The sequence below is a fragment of the Bufo bufo genome, chromosome 3 (genome assembly GCF_905171765.1).
Source record: "Bufo bufo chromosome 3, aBufBuf1.1, whole genome shotgun sequence".
Classification (NCBI taxonomy): domain Eukaryota; kingdom Metazoa; phylum Chordata; class Amphibia; order Anura; family Bufonidae; genus Bufo; species Bufo bufo.
This window is the reverse complement of record NC_053391.1, coordinates 156,133,109-156,152,809: the sequence shown is the minus strand read 5'-3', so window position 1 is coordinate 156,152,809 and position 19,701 is coordinate 156,133,109. Positions and strand designations below refer to the sequence as shown.

The following is a 19,701-nucleotide window of genomic DNA, read 5'->3' as shown; positions in this document are numbered from 1 at the left end:
TGGGGTGAACCTCTCCTAAATCCAGAGAGCAGGAACGGCTCTTACAAGAGCTAGTAGTTATAGCCAGGGGAGTATAGCAAATCTTTAGCGTATAGCAATCCCCAGTGTCGATCAGTTACCCAAACACCAGCCGCAACATGATGAAGGGTAAAACAGGAACTCCTTTTATTGAAGATCAACTCAGTATATATATACAGTTCAAGAAGTCTAAAAACATAACACAATCAACCATTAACAACATGCAAACAGACATCTCCACCACCTCCAATGCTTTTAAGAACCTGTCAAAGTGTCGCAGAGCTTACAATAAAGATAAATTAAGTTGACCTTAACCGCTTGACTAGATTACAGTAAGTCTTAAAGAGGCTGTGTCACTTCAGCAAGTGGCATTTATCATGTAGACAAAGTTAATACAAGGCACTTACTAATGTATTTTGATTGTCCATATTGTCTCCTTTGCTAGCATGATTCATTTTTCATCACATTATACACTGTTCGTACTCATGGTTACAGTGGCTGTGCTTGCATTATAGGAAAAAGCACCGGCCTCTATGGTGACCGGGACGATGGGAGAGCACACTGTCACGCATGTGCAGCAGCTTCCGTCCTGGCCACTTTGTATTTGCACTGCAGCGGTGGTCGTAACCCCCTAGATACAAGCAGTTTATAATGCAATAGAAAAATGAATCCAGCCAGCAAAGGAAGCAATATGGATAATCACAATACATTAGTAAGTGTCTTGTATTAACTTTGTCCACATAATAAATGCCATTTGCTGACCGTGCGGCACGTGCAGGCTTTAGACATGTGCGGGGTGGTATTCGGGTCCCCGCCCTGCTGTGACGGGGACCAGATGGCACGGAAGGCAGCCCGATACCTTCCTTAGGCATCGTCGCTGCCTTCCGGGAGAGCCTGGGAGATCCAGCCCCCTGGATCTCACAGGCAAGCAGGCTGTAAGTGAATTACATTAAGTAATACACTTACAGCCAATGCATGACAATACAGAAGTATTGTAATGCATTGTAAAGGGGATCAGACCCCCAAAAGTTGATATCCCAGAATGGGACAAAAAAAATAAATTTTCCCAAAAAAATAAAAATAAAAGTTTCAAGTAAAGAAAAAAAGGTATCGCCGCTTCCTTATCAACCAGCTCTATAAAAATATCACATGACGTAACCCCTCAGATGAACACCGTCAAAAAAATAAAATGAAACCTGTGCTAATTAAACCATTTTTTGTCACTTTGCATCACTAAAAGTGCAACATCAAGCGATCAAAAAGGCGTATACCCCCCAAGATAGTACCAATCTAACCGTCACCTCATCCCACAAAAAATGAGCCCCTACCTAAGACAATTGCCCCAAAAAATTAAAAACTATGCCTCTCAGACTATGGAGACACTAAAACATAATTTATTTTTGTTTTTTAAAAATGCTGTTATTGTGTAAAACGTTAATAAATAAAAAAAGGTATACATATTAGGTATCGCCACGTCGATAACGACCTACTCTATAAAAATACCACATGACCTAACCCCTCAGGTGAACACCGTAAAAAAATTAAAATTTAAACGGTGTCAAAAATGTATTTCTTTTTTTCCTATCGCCCATGACAGCACCACCGGAGGATCCACCGCCCAGAGACAGGAAACCTGCAGAATAAAATGGGCGGACACTTCTCTCCTTCAGTGTGGTTTCCTGTCTCTGATGGGAAGCCTGCAGCGTGTGTGCATGGATCCTTCCCTCTTGTGGCTCTCCTCTACTAACCTGCGAGTCCCTGGTAAGTTTGGCGGCATCAGGTGGTGCGCTAAGGGAGGCAGAGGCACAGCTGAGCTCCAGAGGGGGCGGTCAGTGTGCAGGAGCTCTGGATACGCGGGCAGCATCGTTGTATGTGCCGGGAAGACGAAACGCCGGCCACCAGGGGGAAGAAGAGGAGTGGCTCCGGCTGTGAGCAGGCCATGAAGCGCTCCTGAAGTCATGTGACCGGCTTCAGTGCGTCGGCGGTGACGTCATCTCCAGGCGCCCTATGAGTTAGAGCGTGAGTTTCATTGGCCGGTGTCTCTCTTGTGACCTGGGCTGAACTTCACTTCTGCAGGTATGGAAGAAGACAAGCTTTCTGAGGAGCCTACTGTCCCTCCTGCTTCGGTTAGGCCCAAAAAAGTAGTTTAAAAAAAGAAGAATAAGGAGTGCGCCTTATGCAGATTGGGGTCATCTTCTGACTGGGATAAGAAAATGTGCCAGCCCTGTATAGATAAGACGGTGGCTGAGGAATCCCCTTCATTTTACAAGTGCCTACAAGCATTAGTCCGCTCGGAAGTTAACGCTTCCCAGGCTGCCAAAAGATAGCAAAGACCTAAGCGTAGAGAGTGCACTGGGGAACCCCTTTCTTCGGATGAGGGGGAGGCCCCTTCCTCGGTATTTGGGGCCTCTGATGTCTCATCTCAGACCTCTTCTGGGGAGGAAGAAATGGGGGGGGGGGGGGGGCCCTGCTTCCCTGTAGAAGACACTGAAAAACTCCTTAAAGCCATTCGCTTGACCATGGGCATAGAGGAAACTCTGGAACCCCGCTCATTTCAAGATATTATGTTTGGGGGGGTTGGAATCCAGACAACATGGTATCTTTCCAGTACATAAAAACGTATCGGCTCTAATAAAAGGAGAGTGGAGAAAACCCAATAAGAGGGTATTTATATCAAAGAATCTTAAATGTAAATATCCCTTTAAAGATGAAGATTCTACCTCTTGGGATAAGGCACCTAGAATTGATGTGGCTATATCAAAGGTCTCCAGGAAGACGGCCCTACCATTTGAGGATACCGGAATATTAAAGGACCCTCTGGATAAAAAGGCGGATGCCTTTCTTAAAGGAGCTTGGGAGGCATCAACCTCCTCTTTTAGGCCCAGCATAGCCTCCACTTGTACGGCCCGGTCTCTTATTGTCTGATTAGCCGAGCTAGGTGCCCCCGGGAAGATATCTTGACCTTCCTCCCTACGATTAGGAAGGCAGCCGACTTTCTGGCGGATGCCTCAGCTGACTCAGTTAGGTTGGCAGCCAGATGAGCAGCTTTATCTAACTTGGTGCGCAGAACGCTATGGCAAAAAAATTGGAGTGGGGATATTGCCTCCAAATCAAAACTCTGTGGAGTCCCATGTGAGGGGGAATACCTTTTTGGTCCAAGCTTAGACGATCTTCTGGACAAGGCGGCAGACAGGAAGAAGTTTCCAGGGATCTTTTTCTTATAAAAATAGATTCATTCGGCCTTTTCGTCCCTTTAGGGGTAACCAAGAACAGGATACAAGGGCCAGGGAAGACCGTTTCAGAGGTCAGAGGAAAAGCAGGAACTTTTTCTTTAACCAGTCCTCCTCGGATAAGAGAAAGTCAGACCAGAAATGACGCCAGAACTCCTGTAGGGGGCAGACTGAAGGACTTCTTAGCAGAATGGAGGAAAATTTCTTTAAGTCCTTGGATTCTAGATACCATCGGCAGGGGCTTAAAATTAGAATTCCTTCAATCTCCTCCTGCCGGATTCTTACCAACTGTTGATCCGTCTTCGGCTCTAGGAAAATCCTTCATAGAGGAAGAGGTATTAAAATTAATAGAAAAAATCGGTTTTAACCCCGGTAACAGAAGAAGAAAAGGGCAAGGGGTTTTACTCACTGCTTTTTCTGGTCAGAAAACCAGGTGGTTCTTTCAGAACCATTATAAATTTAATTTTTTTTTTTACCTCTTTCTTCAACCCAAAAGATTCAAAATGGAGACTATACGATCAGCGATCAACCTCCTATATCCTCAGTGCTTCATGGCCTTTCTCGACTTAAAAGACGCCTACTACCACGTCCCCATTGCGATAGAACATCAAAGGTTCCTAAGGGTGGCAATCTACCTGAAAGGTCAACTGGAACATTTTCAATTTCAGGCTCTCCTTTTCGGCCTTTCCATGGCCCCGAGAGTGTTCACAAAGCTGGTGGCGGAAATAGCGGCCCACATAAGGGAAAGGGATATTCTCTTTATCCCTTACCTAGACGACTTCTTAATTGTGGATCAGACAGAAGAAGCCTGCAAATCAGCAATATCAGAAGTCCGGTCCATTTAAACAAATGGGTTGGATAATAAACGAAGAGAAGTTAAAGGGGTTAACCCACTTTGCCTTTTTATACTTACCTGCTGCCACCGCGCCGTTTACTTCCTGGATTCTGGCTGGGGGCGGGCTTCATCTTGATTGAAGTCTTCTCCCGGCCGAGCCGCGCGCTGGACTGAACGCGCACGCCGCCGCGCATGCGCCATGGTGTCTTATTTCTGGCCAGTATAGTACAGAGCCGGCGTGCGCGTTCGCAGCTCTGTACTATTCTGGCCGGGAAGAAGTCACCGTCGCGCATGCGCGGCAGCGTGCGCGTTCAGGACACCGAGCGGCCTGGCCGGGAGAAAAGAAGGAGTCTTCTGCGCAAGCGCGGCGATCGGGATTCTGGAGAAGAGCGGTGGCCGTAACCAGGGGAGACCGAGTCACAACAATAAGGTAAGTGGGGATGAATTTCATCCTAAACGGTGGGAATTTGTTAATCAAGTATATTTAGAAAAATGATCACTGTCAAATCATTAACTGATTTAACAGTGATCATTATTATGGGATAACCCCTTTAAGACCCCATCCAGCAAGAAGGCATACCTTCCTGGGCTTAATCCTGGACTCATCTCTCCAGTAATGTTTTTTTACCTACAGAAAAGGTGGATATCGTTCAAAACAAGATCAGAAACCTGACCAGGAGACCAGTTACCTCAATAAGAACAGCGATGTCAGTCCTGGGCTCCTCCACGTCTTGCATTTCGGCAGTAAGGTGGCCACAGCTACACTCCAGAGCCTTACAGTGGGAAATCCTGTCCAATTGGAAGGGAAGCAGGTCCTTAGACTCAAAGCTGAAGATCTCAGTCCAGACCCTCCAGAAGCTATCCTGGTGGTTAGATACGGAGAATCTTATTCGGGGTGCCCCGTGGAAGATGGACAGGTTAGTTTGCCTGACCACGGACGCAAGTCCTTGGGGGTGGTGAGCCCACATTCAGGGAACTTCCTTCCAGGGTCGTTGGGACCCCTTACAGAGAGTAAAGTCCTCTAATCTAAAAGAGTTGATGGCGGTCGGCCTTGCAATGAGGGCGTCCCTCCCAAAAATAAAGGGAAGAGATCTAAGGATTCTTTCGGACAGCAGAACTGTAGTCTCCTATTTGAACAAACAGGGAGGGATAAGATGCAGGGCTCTCATGGAAGAAGCTTATGTCATTTTAGGTCTGGCAGAGAGAGTGTGCACCTCGATCTCAGCAGTTCACATCAGGGGTGTGGAAAACAAACAGGCGGATTTCCTGAGCCGCCATACTCTGTCTTGGGGGGAATGGTCTCTAGACCCTTTCATTTTCCAGAAAATAGTGGATCTTTAGGGCATCCCAGAGATCGACTTATTTGCTACCCATTCAAACAAGAAGGTGGCAAGATTATATTCCCTGAACCAGGCGGGATCCCCTTGTGGGATAGATGCCCTGGCGCAGGAGTGGAAATTCCGCCTGGGCACTCCTGCGCCAGGGTATCAAGATGTCAAGAGAGCCCTTTTGGCCTATTTGTCCTCTACTTCTTCTTGGCGGAAGTCTTCTTCACTCTTCCTGCAGTTTCAGGAGGGTTCAGCTGCCTCAAAAAGTTCTATCTCGCGGTGGGTCGTTTCTGCCATTTCCTTATCCTACCTATCCTCGGGGTTGTCTCCTCCTGTTAGTCTGAGGGCTCACTCTACCAGGGCGGTAGCTGCTTCCTGGGCAGAGAGGTCCTCAGTCCCAATCGATAGAATTTGCAGGGCAGCCACCTGGTCTTCACCTTCCACCTTTTTTAAGCACTACAGGCTGGACTTGAGCTTTTCTGGAGATTCTTCCTTTGGTAAAGGGGTTCTTCTCTCTACTTCCCACCCTTAGGGATTACTCTAGTAAGTCTCCGGTGGTGCTGTCATGGGCGATAGGAAAAAATTGTATTACTTACCGGTAATTTGATTTTACAGAGCCCATGACAGCACCCTGGTTTTCCCTCCCTGGTTGTCCTTCTATACTCCCACGGGCGTTGCAAAAAAAAAAAAAAAAAGTTTAATTACATGTCTAACATATGTTGGCAGCCTTCCTCCGATACTTGGAAAACTCACTGAAGGGGAGCAGAGTGTCCGCCCATTTTATTCTGCAGGTTTCCTGTCTCTTTAGGGTGGATCCCCCGGAGGTGCTGTCATGGGCTCTATAAAATCAAATTACCGGTAAGTAATACCATTTTTTGTCACCTTACATCGCAAAAAGTGTAATGGCAAGCGATCAAAAAGTCATATGCACCCCAAAATCTTACCAATCAAACCGTCATCTCATCCCTCACAAAATGATACCCTACCTAAGACAAATTAAGGCTACTTTAACACTCGCGTTTGGTGCGGATCCGTCATGGATCTGCTCAGACAGATCCTCACCGATAATACAACCGCATGCATCCGTTCAGAATTGATCCGTTTGTATTATCTTTAACATTGCCAAAACAGATCCGTCTTGAACACCATTGAAAGTCCATGGGGGGCGGATCCGTTTTCTATTGTGCCATATTGTGTCAGCGTTTTGGTGCCCGCCTCCAGAGGCAAACTCCAGAACGGAGGCAAACTGATGCATTCTGAACGGATCCTTATCCATTCAGAATGCATTAGGGCAAAACTGATCAATTTTGGACCGCTTTTATTTATTATGTAAAACTGAAACAAAGAACCAAAAAAAGTAGTCCTATTTGGTATTGTCGCGTCCGTAACAACCTTCTCTATAAAACTACCACATAATCTAACCTGTCAGATGAACACTGTACATAATAAAAAATAAAAACTGTGCCACAACGGCTATTTCTTGTTACCTTGCCTCACAAAAAGTGTAATATAGAACAACCAAAAATCATATGTACCCTAAAATAGTACCAACAAAACTGCCACCTTATCCCGTAGTTTCCAAAATGGGGTCATTTTTTGGGAGTTTCTACTCTAGGGGGGTCTTCAAATGTGACATGGCAACTTAAAATTATCCCAATGAAATCTGCTTTCCAAAACCAAATGGAAAATCTGCCAAAAAAGTGAAATTCAAAAATTTCATCTACATTTTCCATTAATTCTTGTGGAACACCTTAAGGGTTAACACAGTTTGTAAAATTAGTTTTGAATACCTTGAGTGGTGTAGTTTCTAAAATGGGGTCACTTTGGGTGGTTTCTATTATGTAAGCCCACAAAGTGACATCAGACCTGATCTGGTCCCTTAAAAAGATTTTATTTTAAGCCTTCTAACGTCCCAAAAAAATAAAATTGGCATTCACAAAATGATCCAAACATGAAGTAGACACATGGGGAAATGTAAAGTAATGACTATTTTCGGAGTTATTACTATCTATTATAAAAGTAGAGAAATAAAAATTTGGAAATTTGCTAATTTTGGAAAATTTGGTATTTTGTTGTTATAAATAAAAATGAAATTTTTGGACTCAATTTTACCACTGTCATGAAGTACAATATGTGATGAAAAAACAGTCTCAGAATGGCCTGGATAAGTAAAAGCGTTCCAAAGTTATTACCACATAAAGTGACACATGTCAGATTTGCAAAAATGGCCTGGGCAGAAAGGTGAAAAATGACCCAGTCCTGAAAGGGATAAAGGGTTATCCGGGAATTATGATGATGACATCAACATCAAACAGCTGATCGGCGGGAGTCCAGAGTGTCGGACCCATGCAGATTTGATACTGATGACCTATCCTGAGGATGTCATAAATATCTATTCCTGAATAACCCCTTTAAGGTACAGTAACCATACACATTAGATGAAAATGGGCCAAACCTGCCAATCTTGGCAGGACCCGTTAACCATCTAATGTTTATTATATTTTTCTGACTGACCCTCAATGGCGGATGGGGAGAAAAAAGGGTCGTCCATTTTGGATTTCAACATGTCTGTTGTTGTTTGTTTTGTTTTTTTGTTTTTTGTTTTTTTAGCCAAAGCCAGAAGTGGATGCAAGAAGAGTAGAAAATACAAAGGAAGGACTTATACTTCTTCTTTCTGCTGGATCCACTTCTGGCTTTTGCTTAAAAAAAATATAAAAAGCTGTAGTGGTATTTTTCCTGAAAATCTATATGCTAAATCACCCATATTACGGGATAAGAGCAGAATGAAGAAGTTTTTTAGTTTATCCCTATTGACTTTATAGCACAGAATATACACTGCTCAAAAAATAAAGGGAACACTAAAATAACACATCCTAGATATCAATTCATGAAATATTCCAATTGTAAATCTTTATTCATTACATAGTGGAATGCGTTGAGCACAATAAAACATAAAAATGATCAATGTAAATCAAAATTAATATCCCACGGAGGTCTGGATTTGGAATGATACTCAAAATCAAAGTGGAAAATTTAATTTCAGGCTGATCCAACTTCAGCGGAAATGACTCAAGACAAGGAAATGAGGCTCAGTAGTGTGTGTGGCCTCCCTACAATGCCTGGGCATGTCCCTGATGAGGTGGCGGATGTTCTCCTAAGGGATCTCCTCCCAGACCTGGATTAAAGCATCAGTCAACTCCTGGACAGTCTGTGGTGCAATGTGGCGTTGGTGGATGGAACGAGACACGATGTCCCAGATGTGCTCGATTGGATTCAGGTCTGGGGAACGGGCAGGCTAGTTGATAGCATCAATGCCTTCATCATGCAGAAACTGCTGACACACTTCAGCCACATGAGGCCTAGCATTGTCATGCATCAGAAGGAACCCAGGGCCCTCTGCACCTGCATATGGTCTCACAATGGATCTGAGGATCTCATCCTGGTACCTAATGGCAGTCAGGGTACCTCTGGCTAGCACATGGAGGGCTGTGACCCACTGCCAAACCGGTCATGCTGGAGGATGCTGCAGGCAGCAGAACGTTCTCCACGACGTCTCTAGTAACGTCTGTCACGTGTGCTCAGTGCGAACCTGCTCTCATCTGTGAAGAGCACAGGGCGCCAATGTCGAATCTGCCAATCTTGGTGTTCTCTGGCAAATGCCAATTGCCCTGCACGGTGTTGGGCTGTAAGCACAACACCGACTTGTGGAAGTCGGGCCCTCATACCACCCTCATGGAGTCTGTTTCTGACAGTTTGAGCAGACACATGGATATTAGTGTCCTGCTGGAGGTAATTTTGCTGGGCTCTGGCAGTGCTCCTCCTGTTCCTCCTTGCACAAAGGCGGAGGTAGCGGTCCTGCTGCTGGGTTGTTGCCCTCCTACACCCCTCTTCACTTCGCCTGGTATCTGCTCCATGCTCTGGACACTGTGCTGACAGACAGAGCTAACTTTCTTGCCACAGCTCGCATTGATGTGCCATCCTGGATGAGCTGCCCTACCTGATCAACTTCTGTGGGTTGTAGACACCGCCTCATGCTACCTCTAGGGGTGAGAGCAATGACAAAATGCAAAAGTGACCAAAACAACTGCCAAAAAGGATGAGAACAGAGAAATGGTCTGTGGTCACCACTTGCTGATCCTCTCCTTTATAGGGGTTGTCTTGCTAATTGCCTCATTTCTACCTGTTGTCTGTTCAATTTGCACAACTACAGGAGAAATTGATTCACAATCAGTGTTGCTTCATAACTGGACAGGTTGATTTCACAGAAGTGTGATTTGCCTGGAGTTACATTGATTCAGTTGTTAGCACTGTTGTCTGTAGTCCAACCTGAGTTTTTAGATTCTCCCCATGTTTGTGTGAGTTTCCCCTGGTTACTTTGGTTTCATTCCACCCTCCAAAGACATGCTAAGGTTAATTTGCAATTAATATTGTGAATCCAAATTAAGACAACACAGGGACTGATATTGGTGACAACCTCTGAGCAGTGCTGTGGAATATGTGTGCAGTATAGAAATGAATAGAGAAGGGAGAATGGGTGACCCTGATTCATACTGTGTGTCATCTAATTGCTGCTGGCTGGGTATGAAGGCTGCTGTGGGTTGCTAAACTCATTTGCTTCAAGGACACAGCATAAAAGCTGGGAGGGTGATGGAGTTCTCCTTCCATTCAGTAGGTACCTTTTCCATTGTTTGTGAGTTGCACAATGCTAGTGGAGCTCTTCACTTATGGACAGTGTTCAGACAATATTGTCATGAAATGTGGATATGAGCCTTTTAGTCTTTATTTGCAGCCAATGTTTGGTTCCTCTCTGTAAAAAAATCTAACAAAGCACCAATGTTATTTCTGTATGATATCTCTCTCTTTCTAGTTTACAGCAACACTGAACTTGCCAATACGTACCTGGTTTCTGATGCTGAATTTTCCATCCATGATTACATCACATACTGCAGTGAGCATTTATGTTCCCATTTCACACATCTGGACTCTGCAGTAGTAGAAGGTGGAGGCCAACATCGAACCGCTGTTAAGAAAGCATGTGACAACATAAATGTAAGAGGACCTTTTTGTGGTTGGGTCTTGAACCCATATCCAACTTTTTTTATTTGATATTTCTACATTTGTACTGTATATTTATGAAGCTTCAAATCCCATCTATAGACCTAATGTAAAATCAACTGGCCACTGATGGGGCCAGAAATTATTTATAAGTCAGTACATATAGGTGATGATCATCTGCTATTTATTATTTCAAAAGGCATTTATTAGTTTTAAAACTCAAGAAAAATCGATACAAAGCCACATCATTCCCATCAAGATGGATTATGAGAGGACAATAAAGCTGTGTGATGAAAGGTAGCAGGCAGTAGGGTAAGGAGGGAGACAAATGAAGGTAGAATAGGAAACATACATAAACATAGACACCTCTGAACAAGAGCCATCATATTCAACAGGTAAGTGAATGCATGCATATTTACTGTATTAACCCTCACCTTAATACGTTCCTAGGTTTTAGAGGAGGAAAATAAATATTTTTCAACAGACCTCTTATCAGACCTACAATCTTCATCTCAGATAAGACTCTCGCTGCTCATCAAACCTCAGATCACATACCCATCAGACCTCCGTTAAAAACCCCATTCCTCAACAGACCTCAAATCGGAGCCCCATCAGATCTCAAATCAGACCCCCACTCCTCATCAGACCCCAAAATAAGACCCTAATTTTTCATCAGACCCTTGGACCCCCATTCCTCATCAAACCTCAAATCAAACCCCCATTGCTCATCAGACCCCCTTCATACCTCAGATCAGACCCCCAAATCAGACCTCACATCCTACCCCCATTCCTCATGAGACCTCAGATCAGACCCCCAACAGACCTCAGATCAGACTACTATCAGACCTCAGATCAGACCCTCATTCCCCATGATACCTCATATCAGAGCCGTGGTCCTGTAAGCCCTTTTGGCATAGTAAGGGGAAAATCGGGCTAATATTGTGGCCCAGTGTAGTAATACAAACTAATTCAATATTGGAAATCTGTGGAGTGGGAGGAGGAGAGTTAAGAGTTCCAGAGTTTCTTAAAAGGTTAAAAAATGTTGCTGTGGATACCCTCAAGTTCTTCATAAATAATTATTCTATTGATCCTGTCAATGGCAGCTTGGAAGCTGAGGGCACTCAAGCACTACTTAAAGGCAAACTCAATTCTAGCCTCTAATAATATAAATTGTGCGAGTTTGTATTTAGGGTAGATAAGTCCAAAAGTTTTGTCCCCTAAAAGACAAGTAGGCAGTCTCTTAGGATATGGGGTACCTAAGATATTTGAAATTTGGGAGCACACTATATCCCAGCACGAGCTTACAATAAGATGGACCCCACGTATGGTATATTGTGCCTTCAGACTTACAGCCTCTGAGGCAGAGGGGAGAAACATTGGGATATATCCGTACTTGCTGCAGAAAACAAGATTATCAGATAAGGCTGCATGTACACTAAAGGGAATGAGTCTTATTAACGAGGAGCTGAGATGTTCACTTTTATGAAGTGATCAAAATTTTGCTTGCAATCACCACTAGTAGGAGCTTATGATCTTGCTGCTGTAATCTACCCCTGAACCCCTACCAAGTCTACAGTAGTAACAGGCAAAATTGTTACCATTGTAAGCATTCTTAATCCAAACGCAGTGAAATCTGTTACACGTAAAACCAGTATAATTTTACACTGGCGTTTCTGGGTCCGCTTGTGAGATCCGTTTCAGGGCTCTCACAAGTGGCCCAAAATGGATCAGTTCAGCCCCAATGCATTCAAAATGGATAAAGATCCGTTCACAATGCATCAGTTTGGCTCCGTTGCGCCTCCATTCTGCACTGGAAGCGGACACCAAAACGCTGCTTGCAAAGCGTCCGCCTGACGATGCGGAGCCAAACGGATCCGTCCTTACTTACAATGGATCACTGACACAATATGGTGCGTTTTGACTTAGACTTTTCTTTTTTAAGAATAATGCAAACGGATCTGTTCTGAATGGATACAAGCGTTTGCATTATCGGTGCGGATCCGTCTGTGCAGATACAAGACGGATCCGCACCGAACGCAGGTGTAAAAGTAGCCTAAAATGCATGTCTTATACTGTAGATATTGCACTACAGCTTTGTGCCACTAGAGTGTGCTGAAAGATACTTTTTTCAAATTGGCTCTTGATGCAAAGTGCCACTATACTCAGAATCCAAACAAAAAAAAATGAACAACCAACAAACATAACATAATAATCTCATTATGTGTGTTTGTTATTTGCTCTTTTTTTTGTTAGATATCACATTTGCAGACCATGAAAAATAAATTTGAAAAGTAGAGCATTGTTCTCTCAGGCTGCAGTAATGTCTCTGCCCCTCTGATGCACGTGACCCAGGGTATGGTAGAAGGGTATGGAGGGTATGGTAGAATACCTAGCTGCATTTGCCAGCCAGGAGCCTGTAAAAGCCGAGTAATAATCCCAGTGACAAATCCTCCATGCTGTATCATAGCTAGACAGATTTGTCATTCAGGGTCCCTGGGTACCTAATGATGATAATGCATGTGAAGCGCTGCAGAATATTTTGGCGCTATGTAATAGGGACTGCTAAAAAAAAATAAGTCTAGCTAAATAAATCATTCTCCTTATACCCAAATAGTGCCATGGCTAGGCAGATTTGCTTTTTATTGTTTTGGGAAAGCCGTTTTAAAACCATGTGGAACTGTAATAGAAACTGCAGAATACTAAATTTACCAAGATAAAGCCTCCTCCTCACTACTAAATAGTGCATTAGCTAGTCAGATTTGCCTTTCTGGGTTCTGGAAAAGCTGAGTTAGGCCTCATGCACACGGCTGTTGCTGGGTCGTTCCGTGCATTGGGGGCCACAATTTGTGGTCCCCATCTTCGGCCGTAATTTTTCTTCAGTTATGGCATTCTACTCATTTTTGGCTAAAAATCGTTTTTTTAAATTGTCTTTGCAGCAGTTTTGTGATACAGGGGTTACATTTCAGTCTGTTTGTAGACTGTCACTTTCTGTTTACTCTTATCCCAGTCAGACGACTGCTCACGTATCAGTCTGGTAACAATTTAGCTATAACGAGTATTTAGGGGATCAGAAATACATAAAAGCTATGCATGAGCAGGACCCAGAGTAAACAGAGTGACAGTCTGCAAACAGACTGAAATGTAACCTGTTTCACAAAAACTGCTGAAAAATTTAGCAAAAATTATTTTTAGCCCAAAATGAAAATTTTATTCATTAAAAAAAAACTGTCCTGAAGGTGTCCATAGCATTTGACTGATTTCTGCAGCAGTTTGGAGATGTCAATGAAGAAAAGACTACAAATTTTTGTAAACAGGTTATGCTTCATTTTTCTTGTTTTTTCAGGGTTTAGAATCCCTTTAAGTAGTAGAAAATGCTATTTTAGGGAAAATTTACATAAGACACATTCAGATACTCTGGTAATTACTACGTCCATACTTTAATGCCCCACGTTTGTGAGGGTCAATGGGGGTAATTTATCAAACTCCCTGAGCCAGAATAGTGGTGTCAAAAAGTCGCAATTTTTTGCGCAAGCCCTGTTGTGCGGTGCACTCGCTACTTTTGTGAAAAGTGTGTTGGGCTTAGTCAGGAGAAGACAGGCCTGCGCTGGCCGGCACATTTAAGACTAACCTCCCCTATTTTACTAGTGCAAGTCACAACTGAAATGTAGTTCATGGACCTACCAAGATGTGCCAGAATTAGACAGAAGCATGCGCCTCTCAATAATTTTGGCACCACTCTTCCCAATGTAAACTATATCAGGGCTGGCATTAGAAATGCTTTTTTCAAGGGTTGCTCTGCTGTGAACATTTACTTTTATTTTGACGCTTTGCGAGTGGTGCAGGACTCGCTGTGAAGGTTGCACATCATGTGCTGCATTCTTTATTATGGCACATTTGTGTTGAGGAATACGGCATAAGCTCCTAAACAACACAAGTAAATTCTTAGTAAAGTAGAAGTAGTTTACTCTGAATTGGGAAACCTTATAGATCAAGTTTGTCACCAACGTAAGTAGGTTGCTCTATATTCCATTCCAAAATGTTTGCAGAAAACACATGGTCATTCATGTAGCTTTTCTTGGATGCAAGCCATACATATGAATGCAGAAGGAAACTCTTATCTCTCTACTGTGTAACGGATAGGTGAAGAGTTGGTCGGCACTCCTAGTTGATTTTGATGGTGCTCAGTGGTAAATATTTCAATGTCAAAGTAGATCAAGACCACGGCACTCCAATAGTTAGTTCATATAGATATTAGAGACTCATTGAATCTATCCAAAGTAGTAAATATACTATGGCCAACGTTTCGGTCTAACCTAGACCTTTTTCACAGCCTTTATGTCTCGTCAGGCATTCATGAGTTGGAATGCCTGATAAGACATAAAGGCTGGATAGATTCAATAAGTCACTAATATCTATATGAACTAACTATTGGAGTGCCGTGGTCTTGATGTACTTTGTACTGTGTAGCGGACATGTGGTAACTTTCAGTATATTAGCTCTGTAGTTTTGAGGAAGAAGTGTGAATGTATAAAAGAAAATAATTACTTCTTTCAAAGCCATACCATACGCTATCTGATTTGGCAGGTTCCACAACACAAAATTGATTGAGGGTTGCCAAGATACTTGGGCGCTTCTAGCAATCAGGCGTCTGTGGGGGAAACTTTTGTGTTGGTTTCTTGCAGCATGGTCATGAAAGTCAATACAAAACACAGCTTAAAGCGCTGTCTAACATTATAACATTGTAATATAGTTTGTAAGGCTGAAAAAATACATCTGTCCATCCATTTCGGCCTGTTATCCTGCAAGTTGATCCAGAGGAAGGCAAATAAAAAACTGCGAAGTAGAAGCCAATTTTCCTCACTTTAGGGGAAAAAAATTCCTTCCCGACTCCAATCAGGCAATTAGAATAACTCCCTGGATCAACGACCCCTCTCTAGTAGCTATAGCCTGTAATATTATTACACTCCAGAAATACATCCAGGCCCCTCTTGAACTCTTTTAGTGAACTCACCATCACCATCTCCTCAGGCAGAGAGTTCCATAGTCTCACTGCTCTTACCGTAAAGAATCCTCTTCTATGTTTGTGTACAAACCTTCTTTCCTCCAGACGCAAAGGATGTCCTATTGTCACAGTCATGGGCCTGGGAATCAGTAGATGATGGGAGAGATCTCTGTGCTGAACCCTGATATATTTATACATAGTTATTAGATCTCCCCTCAGTCATCTTTTTTCTAAAGTGAATATCCCTAATTTTGATAATATTTCAGGGTACTATAGTCCACCCATTCAAGTTATTACCGTAGTTGCCCTCCTCTGAACCCTCTCCAGCTCTGCTATGTCTGCCTTGTTCACAGGAGCCCAGAACTGTACACAGTACACCATGTGTGGTCTGACTAGTGATTTGTAAAGCGGTAGGACTATGCTCTCATCACGGACATCTATGCCCCTTTTGATGCAACCCATTATCTTATTGACCTTGGCAGCAGCTGCCTGACACTGGTTTCTACAGCTTAGTTTGCTGTTCACTAAAATTCCCAGGTCCTTTTCCATGTCCGTGTTACCCAGTACTTTACCATTTAGTATGTACTGGTGACTTGCATTATTCCTTCCCATGTACATAACCTTACATTTGTCAGTGTTAACCCTCATCTGCCGCTTATCTGCCCAAGCCTCCAATCTATCCAGATCCCTCTGTAGTAGTATACTGTCCTCTTCAGTGTTAATTACTTTACACAGTTTAGTGTCATCTGCAATAATTGATATTTTACTGTGCAAGCCTTCTGCAAGATAATTAATAAATATATTGAAGAGAATAGGGCCCAATACTGACCCCTGAGGTACCCCACTAGTGACAGTGACCCAATCTGAGTGTGTACCGTTAATAACTACCCTATGTTTTCTATCACAGAGCCAGTTACTTACCCACATACTGACATTTTCCCCCAGTCCAGTTCACTTAGCACAGGTAAGGGGTGTCCACGCCTTATTGACCATGTAAATTGTGAACATGGAGGAAATAGTAGCGTTCTGAGACTTGCTGGCATTGAGATTGTACCGAACTCCCCACAAGGGGGAGACAGACACCGTGAGCTCCTTAGAAGAGAAAGCAAGTGGATTGTGCGCTCATGCGCAATTGGCCCCTTGGGTTTCAATGAAAAAAACTAACTGGGAGTGTTTCTGTAGTATTTAGTATGCCTTGATGAAGGATCATGTTTTCAAAAATATGTGTTTTGTAACACTTTATGTAATATCGGCCCCAGTGTGACGTCACATGTAAGCGCCGTGCATCGACGCTGATGGTGACGTCACGCACGTGATGTATGGGAGCCGGCATTCAAAAGCTGGCGCAGTGGCGCCGCTATGTTACTGGCCTGAAGAAGCGCTGAGGTGCGAAACGGCCGTCGTCTTATATCCTGTCACTGCACTGTATGGTTGTCCACCCCAAGCCATTTATACATTTAGCTTTGATGTATTCAGCTCTGGAGGAAATAAAAGAAGATTGCACCGATTGGTGAGTGCCGCCTGTATATCTTTTTGTTTGGTACATTTTCAAGTCTATTGTGGGCTGAGCACCGCCAGGTTGCTGAAGTTTGCATGCTTTGTGCATATATGACATTGCACAGCAGAGGAAGTTAAACGCAGTGCCACTCTGACTATTTTCTAACACGTGTCGATTTGTCAGTGTTAAACCTCATCTGCCACTTCTCTGCCCAAGCCTCCAATCTATCCAGATCCCTCTGTAGTAGTATACTGTCCTCCTCAGTGTTAATTACTTTACACAGTTTAGTGTCATCTGCGAAAAATTGATATTTTACTATGCAAGCCTTCTACAAGATCATTAATAAATATATTGAAGAGGATAGGGCCCAATGCTGACCCCTGCGGTACCCCACTAGTGACAGTGACCCAATCTGAGTGTGTACCGTTAATAACCACCCTCTGTTTTCTATCATTGAGCCAGTTACTTACCCACATACAGATTGTTTTCTCCGAGTCCGAGCATTCTCATTTTATATACTAACCTTTTATGTGGTACAGTGTCAAATGCTTTATAGAAGTCCAGATACACGACATCCATTGATTAGTTTGACATGACCGATCCCTTATGAAGCTGATGTGGCGTTATTTGCTTATCGTGATTGAGGTACTCCAAGATAGCATCTCTTAGAAAACCTTCAAACCGTTTTCCCACTACAGATGTTAAACTTACCGGCCTATAGATTCCGGGCTTAGTTTTCGGACCTTTTTTTGAATATTGGCACCACATTTGCTAAAGGCTAATTATAGCAGCTCTCAAACGAGGCTTCCTCCGAGCATTCACAGCTGATCGCTGCGTTGACTTCCTAAAAAGAGGCTGTCTTTGAAATATGTCTATCGAAGTTATGAAAAGGCGACGGCCTCTTCATAACTTTGGCACATCCAGCACCAGTCTAAATGTACACCGCTTCCTTGCTGGTTTACATTTAGACCATTTTGCGTTGAAAATGATGACTGAGACGGGCCTGCCAGAATGTCCCCATCCACACCACGCCCACTTTTTTAGACCTAGTTTGAGCGGGAAAAAGTCGCAGATTGCAGCGCAAATAACCTTTGCGCCGCAATCTGCGGCAGAAATATGCCTAATATCGGCGTGTTTCTGAATAATAAATTCATAGTTTACATGGCAAATAATCTAAAATGAATAGCTATTCACAGTCTTCATATTACTTCATTTGCTTCAGTTAGCTGAATGCTATTTTAATGACCTGCTCTTTCTCTTCCTTATCATTAGGGATGTGAAGTCAAGGAACGCTTCATGAGGGCAATGCACTGTATGCTTAAAATCACTGCAAGAGATATAGTTACAGCATTTGACCTTTCTAAGTACAGTTCCGCCTGTGATCTAGGAGGTAAGGAATATGTTCTACGTCTGTGCTTTATGAATATAAGCCTGATGGCTCGCTGCCGCCATGATGTGCATTTTAAACAGTCACATAGTTGTTAGGTTGATCTTTCAACTTGGCATGTCCAGTTTGCTTTAGAGCGCCATTGTCATGATAGAGGTCACTTATAAGATGCACAGCCCCCTAACTTGATTACGCTATCATTAATGCTAATTGGAGAAGAACAAGCATTCCTCAGGATACTTCTGTGCTTTAATTCTGTTTTGTTCTTTTCTTTTATATTTTTTAAGGTTGTACCGGTGCTCTTGCTCATGAGCTAGTCTGGACATACCCAGAAATGAAAGTCAATGTATTTGATCTGCCTGAAGTTATTAAACATACTTCCCAATTCCAACCGGAGAGCTTTGATTCCAGTCGTGTGACATTTAGTTCAGGTACCACAGTATTACCACACCAAGTGATCTGCATTTTGTCCTACATATTGTGACAGACATAACAGCCATTGTCCTATTTCTGTAGTATGCCAGCATTACCTGGCATACAGTAGAGAAGAGGTCCCTAAACTTTTGTACATTTTAAGCCACTGTCAATTACAAAAAGTCTATTAAATCTATAACCTTGTGGTATGGCTTCTGGTGGCCCTACACCTTTAATAGCTGTCAGCTGAACACTCTTTTGGCCTGCAGCTATCTCTCTTGACTTGGTGCAACTGAGCATGCTTCTAGGAAGAGAAGAGAGGTGCTTCCAGACACCTCTGATCGTGGCTCATCTCCCAGGAGAAAAAAAGAATCGGACGTTAAAATTGATTGCTCCTGATCCTTTTCTACCCTGACATCATCTGCTGCTGGAGAGCTCCCCTTACATTTTATACTGTCGGACAGTTGAAAACAGCAGGTTCGGCCGACAATAGCCTAATGTGTATGGCAGTCCTAACCATTAGTGCTAGCCACCCGTGATCTGGTTTTGATCCTAGTAGCAAGTTCTTATGGTGCATTGAGCTCCGACTAGTGCACAAAGTATCTGCAGCTGCCAACGAATGGGGAACCAAATGCGAAGACCAGATGTACAACCAGAGCCCTATTGGAGCTATAGAGAGCTGCGCCACATTTCACTTACCTCAAGTCTGATGTTGCTCAGTAGACTTTAACATAAAAGTTGTCTGTTGTGCTAATATGCACCTTTTACTCAGTATGTTACACCAACTTTAGATGTACAAGTGCATCTCATTAAATTAGGATATAATCGAAAAGTACATTTTATTTAAATAATTAAATTAAAAAAGTAAACCTCATATAGAAGTCATTACTTTCAGAATGATCTATTTCAGTGATGGCGAACCTTTTAGAGACCG

The 19,701-nt window shown here is 43.1% G+C and overlaps 1 protein-coding gene across 3 annotated transcripts in view; it reads left to right on the top strand.

The window, feature by feature from the left end:
* ASMTL (acetylserotonin O-methyltransferase like) overlaps nt 1-19,701 on the top strand; it is a 101,451-nt gene that overhangs the window by 73,792 nt on the left and 7,958 nt on the right. For all 3 annotated transcript variants that reach the window (XM_040423720.1, XM_040423719.1, XM_040423721.1), the window contains exons 10-12: nt 10,279-10,460; nt 18,239-18,356; nt 18,641-18,784. In XM_040423720.1, the coding sequence (XP_040279654.1) occupies nt 10,279-10,460; nt 18,239-18,356; nt 18,641-18,784 (444 nt within the window). The remainder of the gene's footprint in view (nt 1-10,278; nt 10,461-18,238; nt 18,357-18,640; nt 18,785-19,701) is intronic.